Source organism: Ziziphus jujuba, chromosome 10, assembly GCF_031755915.1.
Source record: "Ziziphus jujuba cultivar Dongzao chromosome 10, ASM3175591v1".
Lineage (NCBI taxonomy): Eukaryota > Viridiplantae > Streptophyta > Magnoliopsida > Rosales > Rhamnaceae > Ziziphus > Ziziphus jujuba.
In genome coordinates, this window is record NC_083388.1 from 25,790,559 (window position 1) to 25,804,957 (window position 14,399).

At 34.1% G+C, this 14,399-nt stretch overlaps 2 protein-coding genes across 2 annotated transcripts; both read right to left on the bottom strand.

Moving 5' to 3' along the window:
- Positions 1-3,142: 3,142 nt before the first annotated feature.
- LOC107412391 (uncharacterized) lies at positions 3,143-4,233 on the bottom strand. The gene is made up of 2 exons (XM_016020161.4): positions 3,720-4,233; positions 3,143-3,560 (listed from the first exon to the last, which is right to left on the bottom strand). The coding sequence occupies exons 1-2, from the start codon at positions 3,813-3,815 to the stop codon at positions 3,288-3,290; spliced, it is 369 nt and encodes a 122-aa protein (XP_015875647.1). The 5' UTR covers positions 3,816-4,233; the 3' UTR covers positions 3,143-3,287.
- A 2,297-nt stretch (positions 4,234-6,530) lies between these two features.
- LOC107412390 (zinc finger CCCH domain-containing protein ZFN-like) lies at positions 6,531-11,852 on the bottom strand. Its single transcript, XM_016020159.4, has 7 exons — positions 11,383-11,852; positions 9,985-10,142; positions 9,491-9,553; positions 8,705-8,824; positions 8,088-8,378; positions 7,563-7,886; positions 6,531-7,121 (listed from the first exon to the last, which is right to left on the bottom strand). The coding sequence occupies exons 1-7, from the start codon at positions 11,459-11,461 to the stop codon at positions 6,843-6,845; spliced, it is 1,314 nt and encodes a 437-aa protein (XP_015875645.2). The 5' UTR covers positions 11,462-11,852; the 3' UTR covers positions 6,531-6,842.
- Positions 11,853-14,399: the final 2,547 nt, after the last annotated feature.

Here is a 14,399-nt window from a genome sequence, read left to right on the forward strand (position 1 = left end):
TTGTTTGTCAACTAAAAAAAAAAAAAAAAAAACAAAGATAGATTCATGGGACCTGACAAGATTATGTTTGGACTTGGCTATAAAATTGAAAAGAAAAATAGTTAAAAACAATGATTGAGCTTCACAGCTGATTCACCTATTTCGAGGCATTACACAAGGGGACAAGTTTGAGTTTTGACAAACCTATACAAGGTTAAAACTTCAATTACCTTTACAACTGGTTCACACTTCACATCAAGGTCAATATGTACATGAGAATTTTGAAAGCAGCCACTGAAGACCGACCTCTTTCAATCTCAGTTTGATTTATAATAATTGGCTTGAAGTAACTGTAGAAGGAAAGAAACCATTATCACACCATGATTAATTATAACATGCTTATCAAAAATATAAAAATCTACTAAATTTAGACTTAAAAAATCATTAAATTTATTCATACTTTTTGTGTGTGTGCGTGTGAAATTGGGTGTAGAAAACTTAGAATTGAGCTCTTAAATGTTAAATCTACTTGAATAGTGATGCTTCACGAATAACTTTATGGTCTTGCAGCTGCCCTGTAGAATGTACATCTTACATTAATTTTAGGCATATGAGTTTCTGATAAATCCCTTTTCAATAAATTTCATTCAATGTCTGCGTATCTTTAAAGCTCTTTTTATAATGTATAAAAAGGTGTTTTTAATTTATCAACTGTTCACGTTGCTTTTATAATTATTATTTTTGGTTTTAACTGTGTTAATAACATGAAATAGGGAATTTAAAAAAAAAAAAAACCTCTAATGCTTATTATTTTCAATTTAGGCTTTGAAAAATATGAATTCAAAAGTGTGATTATTGAAGAACCAAGTATAACTTAAATTTTTCATGTTGCTTATTCGTATTCAATCAAACCCAATTTATAAAGCTTCAGTAGAAATATGGATATGCTGATTATTGCAATTGAGCATGCCATATAATCAGTGTGGTATAATCAATTAGTAATATTATATAAATATTGTAATGTATATACCTTTTTTTTGGATCATTGTAATTCATATACTTAAATAACTTTCTTATCTATCTAATTTAATTCTATTTTGTTCTCATTGGAATTTAATTATATATTTATTCATCGTTGATTATTAAGCTTGCTTCAGCCATTATAAATATAAAATAATATTTATTTATTTTTGCACTTTTCTCGTTTGACTCTTACATGTGCTCTACAGATTAATTCAAAAATAATTGATATAACCATATATGCCACCAAGAACTAACCAGGAAATTCCTTATCCAACTAATATCCCATCAATCCCATAATATCAACTGAAGGACCCCAACCATTATCCACAAAAAAAAAAAATAATAATAATAATAATAAAATAAAATAAAAAGAAAAGAAAAGAAAAAACTAGCGGAACCATAAATTTATAAATTATTCCAAATTGGCATGATCTGAGTGGTATATGGATATATATATTTTTAAGTTTATTTTTTCTAATATTAGGAATAATGGATTCTAACTCAAATCCTTGTCCAAGTAAATCTCCATGGATAACACAATAAATTTTTGCCAAGGCATGATAAAAATGCCCACAATTCTGATTGTTATTTGTCCTTGGAGTAGCACATGGGTTGTTTGCAAATTGTCATCACAAAATGAGGTCAATGAGATTCCCAAAACACTCTTCTCAGGACACCAAATTCATATGTGGCTCCAACCCCTACTGCCATGTCTATATCCCTCTCCCCCCCCATTAGCCCCACAAATTGAAACTAACCATAGAAAAATTCAAATCTCACAAAAAATAAGCACAGACGTGTGGTTTCAGTGAGGATTTCACCAACCAGTCTACTGTTTGAGGTAAGGATTATAATACAAATATATTCAGAAATCAATAGTATAAAGATTAAAAAGAAAAATAACAAATCATGACCTTATTTGTCATACATCTTTGACTGCAGGCAAACAGATCAGAAATGAGTCATATCATCCTAATCCTCAAGTGTCAAACCGGAAAAACAAAAACACTAAAGCATTCATTATTAATGGTCACTTTAAGAACTATTAGACCCCTTTTACAAGTTAGAAATGTAGCAAGATAATGTGTATGAGGCATAATTGACCTACCCAACAACCACCCACCTTAATATTTTTGAGTTGGCTACACCTACATGCATTAATACCATGACATCAATCTTATCCACCAACAATTAAAACCTATCTGTTTAAGGCTCTTGCACCAACAATTAGCAATGCCATCTATTTTAGGCAATACAAAAAGCTAACAACCCAGCGCCTTCTTTGTCTACACCAAGGAGGCTGATCAGTTTTGTCAAATCCTGGTACCTATCAGATCAAAAAATGACCATTTGGAGGGTTGGCAAATCATATAACCCTTATGATCTTCAAAAATGCTATCTATCTCATTGAATGCCAATGATTTAGTTGTATGTGATTGTGCGTTTCGTATCAAAAGTCAAACAACAATTAAAAATTAAAACCAAACAAATGATCCACATAAACTATCTATGCTATCGGTAATTATCAGGACCAATAACTTCTTTTTTCTGCCCTCCTTTGTTTTTACTATTGTTTTTATTTCTGGCAGAGAGCAGGGAATACAGGAAGGAAACAAGCAGTTCACTTTCCGCTAAACATCAAAAACAAGTGTGGAAACTAGAGAGTAGTGAAAGCAGGAATATATTGGTGGAAACAATAAGCCACCTTGGTCGTTTAAAATAATAAAATTCTTCATCTTTTGCGAATTGGCTATCACCCACTAAGAGAATAAGGAAAAAAAAAAAAAATGAAAATGTAAGAAAACTTGACTAAAATAATAGACAACTTAAATCTTTAATCTTTGTCATGAGTGTCTCACTCACACATACCGACTGATAAGTTACATTAATATATTCTTTGAAAAAGTTAATAAATGATCATAACCTCCAATAGCTCCATTAACAAGGATGATGCTTCCTCAATTACCCATAAGTATGCCAATCCTGGCATGGTGCTATCTTCAGGCATTGCTATTTCCTGCAAAAACTTCATTTTTTGGACAAATCCCAGAATCCCACTAGAGACAGCCAAAAACTGACCTGGAGATAGCACCTCCCCCTAATAATAAAAATATGATTTTTTTTTTAAAAAAAAAAAGAAAAAAAGAAGAAGCTATAAACAAATAAATCAAGAACAGATATTCTTCCCCACTCACACTCCCAACAATAGAATCGAGATGACCCCAAAATTAAACAATATAATCATAAATTATGGAGAGCAAGAGAAAGAGAGAAAATAAAGAGAGTTAGATATGGCATCCAAAGCAATTACAGGTCTTGGGAGTGAAAGAACAGAAACCAAAAGGCCTGTTTGGAATGTTGCAATTGATGGCATAACAACAAGGAGATGGCAAGCAGAGACCCTTAGCTCCTCCACAGCAAGTACACAGAGCACATATCCGGAAGCTCCCCAACCTCCTTCTACTCTCATTCAACACCATCTTCTCCACCTTCCCTGCCTCTACAAGTGGCACGAGAGGCACATCAACGCCCTTCACAGCCGCAAAAGACCCATTTACCTCCACATCAATAAACAAAAACATTCAATCCACAGAATACCCACAAAAAATCATGACCAAGTTTGACAAGAAAAAGTAAAGGGATCTGTGAAAAAGAAAAGATGGGTTTTTTTTTTTTTGGGGGTAAGAGAAGAGAAAAAAGAGGAAAAAAATACTCACTTGGGCCAAACTTGCTTCACTGCTAGTGCTAGTGATCACAGTAGTAGTCAAGGAGAGCAGCAAAATGAGAGAAAAGATGACCCCATATGCAGGCATGATGGTTTTTCTTGAGATAGTTGGTACTTTGGGTTAGTTTGTATGCGTGTTTGTGTGTTTGGCAAAAGTTTTATGGAAATTCGGAAGGAGTGAGAATGTGGGTCTTGATCTTTTCTAGAGCGATCTTGATTGGTGTATCATAAATTGTTTTTCATTTTTTTTTTCATTTTTTGTTTTGTATTTTCAGCTGGTATTAGATTGCGGGTCTCTTAAATGGGTCTTGGCGATTATAAGGAAAAGAAGTAGAAGAAAGAAGGAAATTGGTTTTGGGGTTTAGGAGAAGTTTTGGAGAGAGAGGGCTTGTTGCATTTTCTTCTTTGCTTTTTTCCCCTTCCATATTTGTGAATCTCATAAATTCACACTAGTGTGTTCAAACCAAGCCTGCAAAATCTAAGACCTTGCCACGTGGCATTGGAGGTTAATTTATTTATCATATGTGGCATTTATTATTCAGTAAGTAATTTTATATTATATCCTATTTCCTACAACCTTTTTCTCTATTCGCAAGTGCTGTTAAGCCTGTAAAGTACAGATTTGGACCAAAAATTTAAGCGCTTTCTCTCTCTAATGCCAGAATTTAAGTGAATGTCGCAACTTGATATTCACATATTTCATCCAATGTCCGAATTATCCCTTTGCTTAAAAAATAAATTATAAGAAAAAGTTCTTATTTCCAGATCTATGTATGAGTGTTAATATGTTATACTCTGATTTTGTAGAGTCCAGATTGTATGATAGAAGCAAAAGCTGAAAATATAACTTTTGCCTTTTAAATAAAAACAAAAACTAAACTATTGCTTCTTTTAAATCATGGGTCCTAACTTGTATATGTCTTTTTCTTTGTAATCCAAGTTTTTTGACCCACCTGATGGAAATACCAATCCAATTGGGCTAAATTCCAGAGTGGGCCTGGCCCAGGCAATAAATGCGACCTTACAGTAGTTGGTCTGGCCCATGATTTTCTCTAATCCCATAATTTGGGCACTTACTGATTTGGTGGTATATTTAATTGCACATTATGAATTGAAGGGTACAATACAAGCTACTTTATTGTCTTCAAATTATTATACCACGCTGAAACCTGCTATCAATTTAATGGTGGATATCCAACAATGACTTTATTATTATTATTATTGTTTTTTTATGAATGGTTATCCAACAATGTTGATAGCTCTTGGTCACTGTGATAATTCATGCTATTATAAGTGGGAATTTCTTTCAATTTTTCTGATATTTCAGCTGCAAGTCCAAATTCTTAATCTGTGTAATTTTTCACTTAAAAAAAATAATAATAATGTTTTCCCTCCCCACGCACACCCCACGGCGGCCGCCCCCCACCCTCTTTTCTCTTTTGCTTGATAAAATCCTTTAGAAGGCTTAAATTCTAATCTGAATTTGACTTCAGAAAAATTAATAACATTACCACCCAAACTGTGGTTTACCAGGAGACCCGTTGAAAAGATTACTTACTGTTCCTAAAAGAGAGTGGATTTTTGTTGTGAAACTTCCAATTTACACACATATATGCCATGCAACTCCCAAAAAAAAAAAAAAGAAAAAAAGCAACATAATGATTATCGAAATGTACCCACAAATTTTGAAATTTATCTAAATATGACATTCTCTTTGAAGCTTCAGGAGAATCATTACCTCCACTTGCTACCATGGCTGTCCTAGCCAAGGGAGCTACAAAACAACAGCCAACATCAAACTTAATTTAATGCGTAACGTGCAAACCTAACCCCAAAATAATTACCTCAGCAATAGAAAAGAAGAAGCTTCCCATGTAAAGCCATTGATCGTCTGTGATAACAAGAACATCTTTGGAATGATTCCCATCCAGGCTAATTCTTTTTAGTGCATAAAATGGCAGTTGAGGGAACAACAACAATTGCCTTGCTAGTTAGTTGGGGTTTCTTACTCTTCTCTAAATATTATCGATGCATAGTAGTTGAAAGTCGAAACTTTCTCAAGCTGAGCTTGGCCTATGCTTTCATAGTTGGCTTTGTCCTGACTAGCTTTCTTTTCTCTTTGTTTTTTCTGATATTGATCCAGGCTCAAGGAACTGTTATCTAACTTTGATGGTATTAACTAAAAAAATGTAAGGGCCTGTAAAATGACTCAAAAGGCAAAAAACTAAAGAGGCAGTAACATAATAGTTGAAAGTTTACAGTTAAACTTCGAAATGACATAGCTGTTGCTAAAGTAAAACCAGAAAGTGAACCAGACTTGCCAATGATAATGGTATACCTAAAATTCAAATGATTTCTAAAATGGGACTAGAGGATATTTCTAGGTCTTATTTGATCTTGCAAAATTATTTATTTGAAAACTCACAAATTGAAGCCAACTAAGTAAATTTGTACAAGAAAGATTACCTTTATAGTTTGGAAACTTCAAAAAACTGCACTGGATGAGAACATGAGCATCTCAAATTCCCTTCTCTGCTGCCTCAGTCACGTATTCCTCAAACCAACACTGGCCCATATTGACTTCTGCAAGACAAAATTTTGCAGCACATTATGTAGGGAATAATTACTAAGAATTCTTTAATAACAGGAACCAACACTATAATTTACAGGCATCAGAGGTTGAACAGGAAGCTAGTGATGATTATGAACTCTATAGAGGAAGAGGGTTAACATGAAGAGGGCATCTCAAACCTGGGCAACTAGAATGGAGATTCACTGTAAAGCGAGACTGAGGCCATCAAAATTAGCAAAACAAATGCTTTTTACATATAACACTGGTGAAAATAAATCAGGAAACAAGAAAATGAGGCTTTGGAACAGATGAAATGTTCACATTGGGTTTGACCAAATGTGACAATATTTGCAGATTTTATACAATGCAGCATTATGAAAATCAGAAAGTTGAGTCTGTCAACTGAAATGTATTTTCAGAAGAACAGAATCAACTTTACATGAATTCTGTACATCTCCAGTAATTGGAAATGAATTTACACATAACTCTTGTTTATCTCCCAAAAGATTGTAAAAAGTAAATGGCTCATTTCTTGAAGCACGTTCAGCCCTCTGTCTCAGTATTCTCGTCACCAGAAGACATCTGTCTGGGCTCCGATAGTGAAAGTCTCCGCGGCTTTGATCCTGCTTCAACAAGTCCTTCCGATGATAAATTTAATGCAGCAGTCCCTGATGATGAGCCCAACAAACGCCGCACTGGGGTATCAGTCGAAGAAGTTGTAGAGAGATTGTACGTGAAAATACCCATAGGATGGTCAAACTTGCAACTTGGACCAAACTTGCAGATGCCATAACGATAATAGAAGATGCACAAAGGTTCTCCCTGTTGAAAATTAACCGCAATGTCTGTTATGCACCAAATCATCCAGAGCTGTACTATAAATACGTTTTTAACACTACAGTGCACATAAACATTTCTGAAAAAAGATTTTTGGGAATTTAATACAATTACTTCAGCCACATGCTAGCCCTTGCTAGGGACCACTGTATTTATAAGAAAAATTTTCCTACGCCTTGCATTTTGGAGTATGTCAAACAATCATGTCAAAGCGGGGCCCGTAGCTCACATATGATATTGTGAGATAGAGGAGGGAGATAGTGGAAGGTTTTCAGAATCAATTCAGAAACCGAAGAGCAACTCCAGTGCAAGACTTTATGAAAGAACCATAAAATATTGAACAAAAGAAACTCCAAAAGTATGACAATACCAGCAGAAAGTCCATATTTACAGTGTAAGACAAATGCCACTGAAAAAATAACTCACCGGTCGTAGAGGAAGGCCTATTGGACTCAAGACACAGTCTGGAACAGGAATTAGCCTCTCTCTAGGATGATGGAATCTACAAACTGCTCCAAACTTACAATCTCCGGTCTTCATGTAAAACTGGCACTCAGGCTGGCCAGGTCTCTCAGGGAAAACATTTTCCCTCTGTAATGCATAGAACCCTACAGGTACAGAGCTAGAACGGTATTGAGAAAATGTCCCTTGGGATGCTGCATTTTGTTCACTCTGGCGCGGAGTTCCATAGATTGGACTATTTCCAGCTATTTGCTGATTTTCTGAAGACGATACTGACCCCAGCTGACCCTGAAAAAATGATTATCCAATAAGATTGATACTTTTCAGTGGTTAAGAAGTTTTGTAAAGCAGATATAGTGCCATGCTACCAAACACTGAGCAATATGAATGACATCCCTCCATGAAGAGAAGTCAAGTTATTTTGAAATATCCCTGCTTTCTCTCAACAAATAGGAAGTATTTTGCAATAAAGGGTGCACTAAAGCTTACACCATATGCATTCCAGCCAGGGACTGACACGACTCCCTGAGGTAAGATTAGAGGTGGATAACTCGATGGACCTTGCCAGCGTGGACTTGGAATAAAAGAAGCTCTAGACCAGTTTGTAATTCCTCCTGGATATGATTGTTGCCCAGGAGCGGTAGGAGAAGGGACAGTAGTATATACGGGGGAGCCACGCATTGAAACCATCATATTATTTGGTTGTGGATGGTGGAATTTACAAGTGCTTCCAAACTTGCATTGTCCAGTTCTTAAATAATAGGCACATTCAGTTTCATTCTGCATTAAATAAAGGGGAAACCAAAAAAAATAAAAATCAATTTTATTTCATCAAACCTAAGAAGCATAATGATACAACCAGAATGGCTATTCTATATGTTACAGCAAAATATTGAGTGATGTCATCATAACATGTATCCATAATTATTCTCTTTTCTTTCTATCCCTAACCTGTATATATACTGTACAGCAACTAATCAACGTTTTAAACATTCAATACGGCAAGAAACAATAATCAAACATAAGAGGCTATAATGTGCCAGAAACCTATTAACCAGGTAAATCAATTCATATATAAACAAGTCAGAGAAATATAAAATTCGAACCGGACGAAGTGGATAGCCTGAAGTATTTAAGGAAACTCTTCCAGCAATCCCCGCTTTGTCTCTAGGATGATGAAACTTGCATGTTGCTCCAAACTTGCAAGTTCCTGTCTTCAGGTAGTACTGGAGGGTAGTTCAACAAGATCATTAGCATGGTCAATAGAAATTTAAAGAAAATAAGAGGAAACAGAGACTCATACATGAAATAAGGTACATTAAAAGAAATTGTACAGCTTCTATTGGAATTTTTTTATCAAGGAAGTTCGAAAGAGTTAACATGACAAAATAAGACATTAGAACATTAAGCATGATTTTTCAACTACCAACCTAGCTATTGAGAATATAGTATGGTGATATAAATTCTCATTCATCTTGACATCAGATGCTCATGCTATAAACTTTCATTTTATAATAGACAGTTTCATAAATAATATATAGTAACACTGTATTAAAGAATGAAGCACATGTGATAGAAGTACAAAGCACAACATAGCTATTGTAGACACTAGACAATAAGCTGATGCTGTGCATATTGGTAAACTGTTCCATGGCAGATAAATTTTAATTCCAAAGTTCTAAATAAACTGTCTAACTCTAAATAATACTGGTCGTATCCTATCAAAATCATAGTAATAATGTTGGACATATCTGTAGTCTGCACCATCTAACAGAGGGACTATCTACTCTATATTATGGGTTGCCAAGTGTTCTATTCTGATTCTCCATGTTTATTAGATATTCAACAAGTGACTCTGCTATTTATGCCAGGAATTAAGAAAAAACACGTGCCTGACATTCAGGTTGTCCCATTCTTTCCGGGAACTCCCCTTTCATCCTTGCAGTAGCAATAGCCTAAAGGAAAACAAAATGATCAGTTTAGCCATTGAATTACCCAAAATACCAAAAGGATGTCAAGGTGAATATATTCAAAACAACAGAGCCAAACTTTCACTGCAATAGGCATTAATGGCACTCTACATGAGATACATTATAGTGCCAAAAAGCATAAGCAGTATGCAGAGGAGAGTCCGTGTGTTTATATTAGCAATAAATGTTAATGAGTTTTTTAACTGCTGAACCAGATAAGTCAGAAGGCTAATTTCTTTCCCCCCGCAATTCAGAAGAGACAAGCATATGTTCAATATAACAAAAGAAAAACAAATGTAGAAATGATACAAGTACGCGTAAAATATTTATAAACTTTTTTGATATGCCAATATCATCGCACATATGTAATTAAATCTGAGTTCACAAGGATATTTCCAAACATGCTGCAGTTATACCAGCTTCCTGTTAGGTGGGTGATTAAAGCGACATGTCGCACCAAATCTACAAAGGCCTGTTCTGATGTAATAAGAACAATCTGGCTCTCCAGGTCGTTCAGGATAGGGCCCAGAATCCATTGTTTCACTTGATCTCAAATTCATTTGCCACATTGCATCTGAAATAATGCAAGAATGAGTAAGTCTAGGACATAAATCATAATAAGAACCTAACATGACTAACTGTGTAGTACTTTCCAAAGACATAATTTACATAAATTGTCATATTGGCTCAAATATAATCTACCATTTCAAGCTTAACTATCAACCCCTCTTCTTCCCACTCCGTAACAACCCTAATATTTGGGAATGCATATAAATTTTTAACTTTTACCACACAGTAATCTACAGGAAAACATAAATAAATAAATAAATAAAAATGAAGTAGACGTAGAATCACTCAAAAGTGAATGCCTTGAATGCAGAACTATGTCACTACTGTATAAGCTTCGGTTATTGTTTTGTGAAAAAAATAGTTGAAGAAAAAAAAAAGTTTAATTTTTCACATTTTGTGAAGCACGCCTTCATTTTACCTTAAGTAGAAACGCTCCTTCTTTTTATTAATTTTAAAAAGAAAAAGTATTAAAGTAAAGTTTTTTTTTTAATTTTTTTTTTCCTACTATCGCAAACAATATGAAAACTATGACTTTTGAAAATTTCAAAAATTTTCGGGCTTTCTCTTTCCGATGGCAACAATCAGATCATGGTCCACCAAATCCGAGAAAGAAAAAAACAGATATAAGTAACATCAAATTAAAACAAATTTTTCTCGCGATCAAGCTTTCCTAGCTCTGTCACAAAATCCTTGTATTAAAGGATAAAAATAAAAAAAAACTCTCGCTGAAATTGAAATTTGTACATTTCCGCATTGAACAATTCCAAATCCTTTCATGTAGTAGCTGAGAGCCAAAAAAAATAAAATATATATATATATATATACAGATATATTATTAAGAAGATTGTTCCAAAACCTATCCAGATTCCAGAACGAGATAAAAACTGAAGCACAACAATGTTTTAGTTTCAAAACGACAAAACTTCGACAAATTCTCAGCAATCTGCGAGTTCTGAAGAACAGAAAATCAACGAATACTGAAATTCGAATCACATGGAAACGAAACTGGCAGTATATGGAAGATTTTGAACACTGATCAAACCCAAATTCATCAAAGGAAGGGACAAAGTGGACTATTCACAAAAGTGATGGTTTGAGAATTGGCAACAACGGAAAACAATGTCAAAAAGTAAAAAAGCATATATATAAAATCAGAGAAAACAATGCGAACCAAAAAAAAAAAAAAAAAAAAAAAATGAAGCTAACAAATATTTTAAGAAAGAGAGAAAAAGAGAGAGTGAGACCTTGGCTCAAGGAAGGTGACAGCGAGGGAGCCTCAGTCACGGCCGCTAGGGACATCGGAATTCCAGCATCGAATTCCATGTATTCCCGGTCACCATGCCGTCACTCCAGAAATCCTCTCGCCGGAATTCCCATTCATCCCTCCTCCCCTCCCCCACCGTCGTCACTCTACCAGAATCCCCCACACCGGCAACGATCAAAATCAATAATATTAAAACTGAGAGAATTCACAGAGATGAGAAGGAAGAAGAAATGGAGAGGAGGAATTGTTGTTGTTTTTTTTTTTTTTTTGGTTTTAGAGAGAGAAAGTGAATGTGTTTTTCTTTTTCTTTTTTGTTTAGAGAGAGAAAGTGCGTTTTTGTGTGTGTTTTGTTTAGAGAGAGAAAGCAAGAGAGAGAAAATAGCGGTGTGTTCTCCTCTCCACAAACGAGAAGAGGGAATAAAAACCAACCAAACGAACCATCTCCTCTTCTCTCCCCGTACCCCCCCACCCCACCCCTTCCTGACCCAAAACCCACACAAACACACACACACACACACACACACACACTCTCTCTCTCTCTCTCTCTCTCCCAGTCATCTTTGGCAAATTGGCTCTGCTTTTTCACCCCGCGTTTTGGGACTAAACCAAACGACACAGTTTTTTCTCACTCTCTCGTCTACGTCTTTTTCTCTACTCGCTCTCTCCTGCTGCCGTTGTTTACCTTTATGCGTTTCTTATTCGTACTTTAGCATTTTTGTTTGACGTCAATCCGATTTCATTTCTTTATTCGACACGTGGTAGATCCACATCGCGAGTGGGTTTCTTTACCCTTCTCTGCTCTTGGGCTTTATTTCAAACCCCGGGTAACAGAAACTCGGACCGCTTCTTATAACTGCTTTTACTATTTCCACGTTTTTCTTTTTTTATTTTATTTTTTTTAATATTCTCCAGTCGGTAACTACTGTTTCTTTTCCTTCTGTTTTTTTTTTTTTTTTTGACATATTAAAGTTGACTTTTTTGTTAGAATGAAAAATTCAAAATTACAATTTCACATTCAGATTTGGTTTTCTTATAGGCTTACGCTATTTACGAAATCAATTTACTCATATTCATTCTCGTTGCATCCATCAGATATCGATGACTTTGCTTTGATAGAGATTAGTTTGCAACCTATGATTGATACATTCTAACTAGCTCTTTAAAATTAATGCAACAATAAAAATAATTTCTTTTAGTATAAAAAAATAATCGTAAAAACTAATAAAAGAAAGATGGGGTTTTCTAGAAAAAGTTTTCCTTCCATCATAAATGTAATCTATTATAGTTAAACGTTTTTTCTTTGAAAAGAAATTACAAAAGGTTTTACCCTGGTTAATTGTTAGAAGAGAAAACGCGTCTGTATAAATGCCAATCACTATAAAAAGAATTATAAATATGAAGAAATGAAATGGCAATTCTATTTTTGGTTTTGAGTTTTGACTTCTAATATTATATCTACACATAAATGTGCAACAGTGTGTTAGTTGTGATTATTTTGTTCTATACAAATAAATTGTGACTGTCTATCTATAGTTACCTTTATTATAAAGGGTTACAATCAAACAAAATATAGTAAGACTATTATTTACACAATATAAGGGAACAAAAAAAAAAATAATTTCTAACAAATTTACAAAATATAAAATTAAAAAAAGAAAAAAGAAAAAAGAAGAAAGTATATGAATCTCGTGGAGTGGAAATAGTAAAATACGAAGTGGGAAGTGGTTAAAGGAAAAAGGAAATAAGGAATTTGGTGGGAACACGAGGATACCGTTGGGAAGGAAACGTAAGAAGCGGGTGGTTGCTTTGATAATGTAAAAGTGGCGGAATACCGCACGCACTGTCTCGAGGAGTGGGTGGGTTTTGGTGTATAATCGGGTCGGGTAATCGGGTTTATGGGTTTGGCTCAGATTGTCTTTCTTTTTCACAATTCTACTTTTATTTTTTGTGGGCATTGTTTAAGGGATCAAAAGATAATCGCATTACAGCCCTACGTTTGGAAGCCTCCAATGATTTCTGGTATTTTTTTTTAGAATCTCCTGAAGCTTTGGTGGGAATTGTTTGTTGAATTTACCGGATTGACCCTCCTTGACCATTGCATTTTCTGATACTACCTAATACAAACTAGATCCTCGTACAACCTCGAAAAAATTGAAAGAAGAAAAATCAACATCTTTGTAATTAAATTGAAGAGAATGGGTATTGATGTTATAGATGGGAAAAGGAGTGTACAGGACCGCTCAAAAGTTTTTGTAATTAAAGTGATGATGAGCCAAACAGGTACTAGTCAAAATGAGATTTCATGTTTTAAAGGTTGATCAATTTTTTGAGTGACATATCATAAATCATGAAGGTGGGACAAGAATTTGAATTCTTATTATCATTGCCTTATGATTTAATTTTTTTTCTTCTAATACATTGCTTTTATATTTAGAGGTCCATCATGTCCTGTTATTAATTCATTAACAATTGCTTGATTTTTTTTTTTTTTTTGAATATAACAAATGCTTGATTTGACAAGTATATGTAGAAAAGTTAAAGTGCTTTTATTTTATGGTTACGAATTTATTTTTTTTATTTTTTGGTTATGAAATTGATGTTGTAATGGTAGTTTTACCGTTTACGTATCCACTAACTTATACTATTGGTGGAAATACAAATAGTAATAGTATAAAGCAATATAAACGAAATAAAGATGTAGCAACTCAAATAATAATAAAATAAAGCATTATAAACAAGATAGAGATATAGCCACAGAAAAAGAAAATAAAAATAGTGAGGAAACGATAATCATCCATACATTGTTTATGCACCCACCCATTCGGACATAGATAAAAATGAGGTTTTACTATTACTAATACAAATAATGTGCTTTAGGTGGAGGAATAGAAAACTTTCAATATAGGCCTCCATGGATATATATATATATATATATATTTTGGATAAAATAGGGCTATATGGATTTTTTTTATAAAATTTTATTTTACAAATTATTCA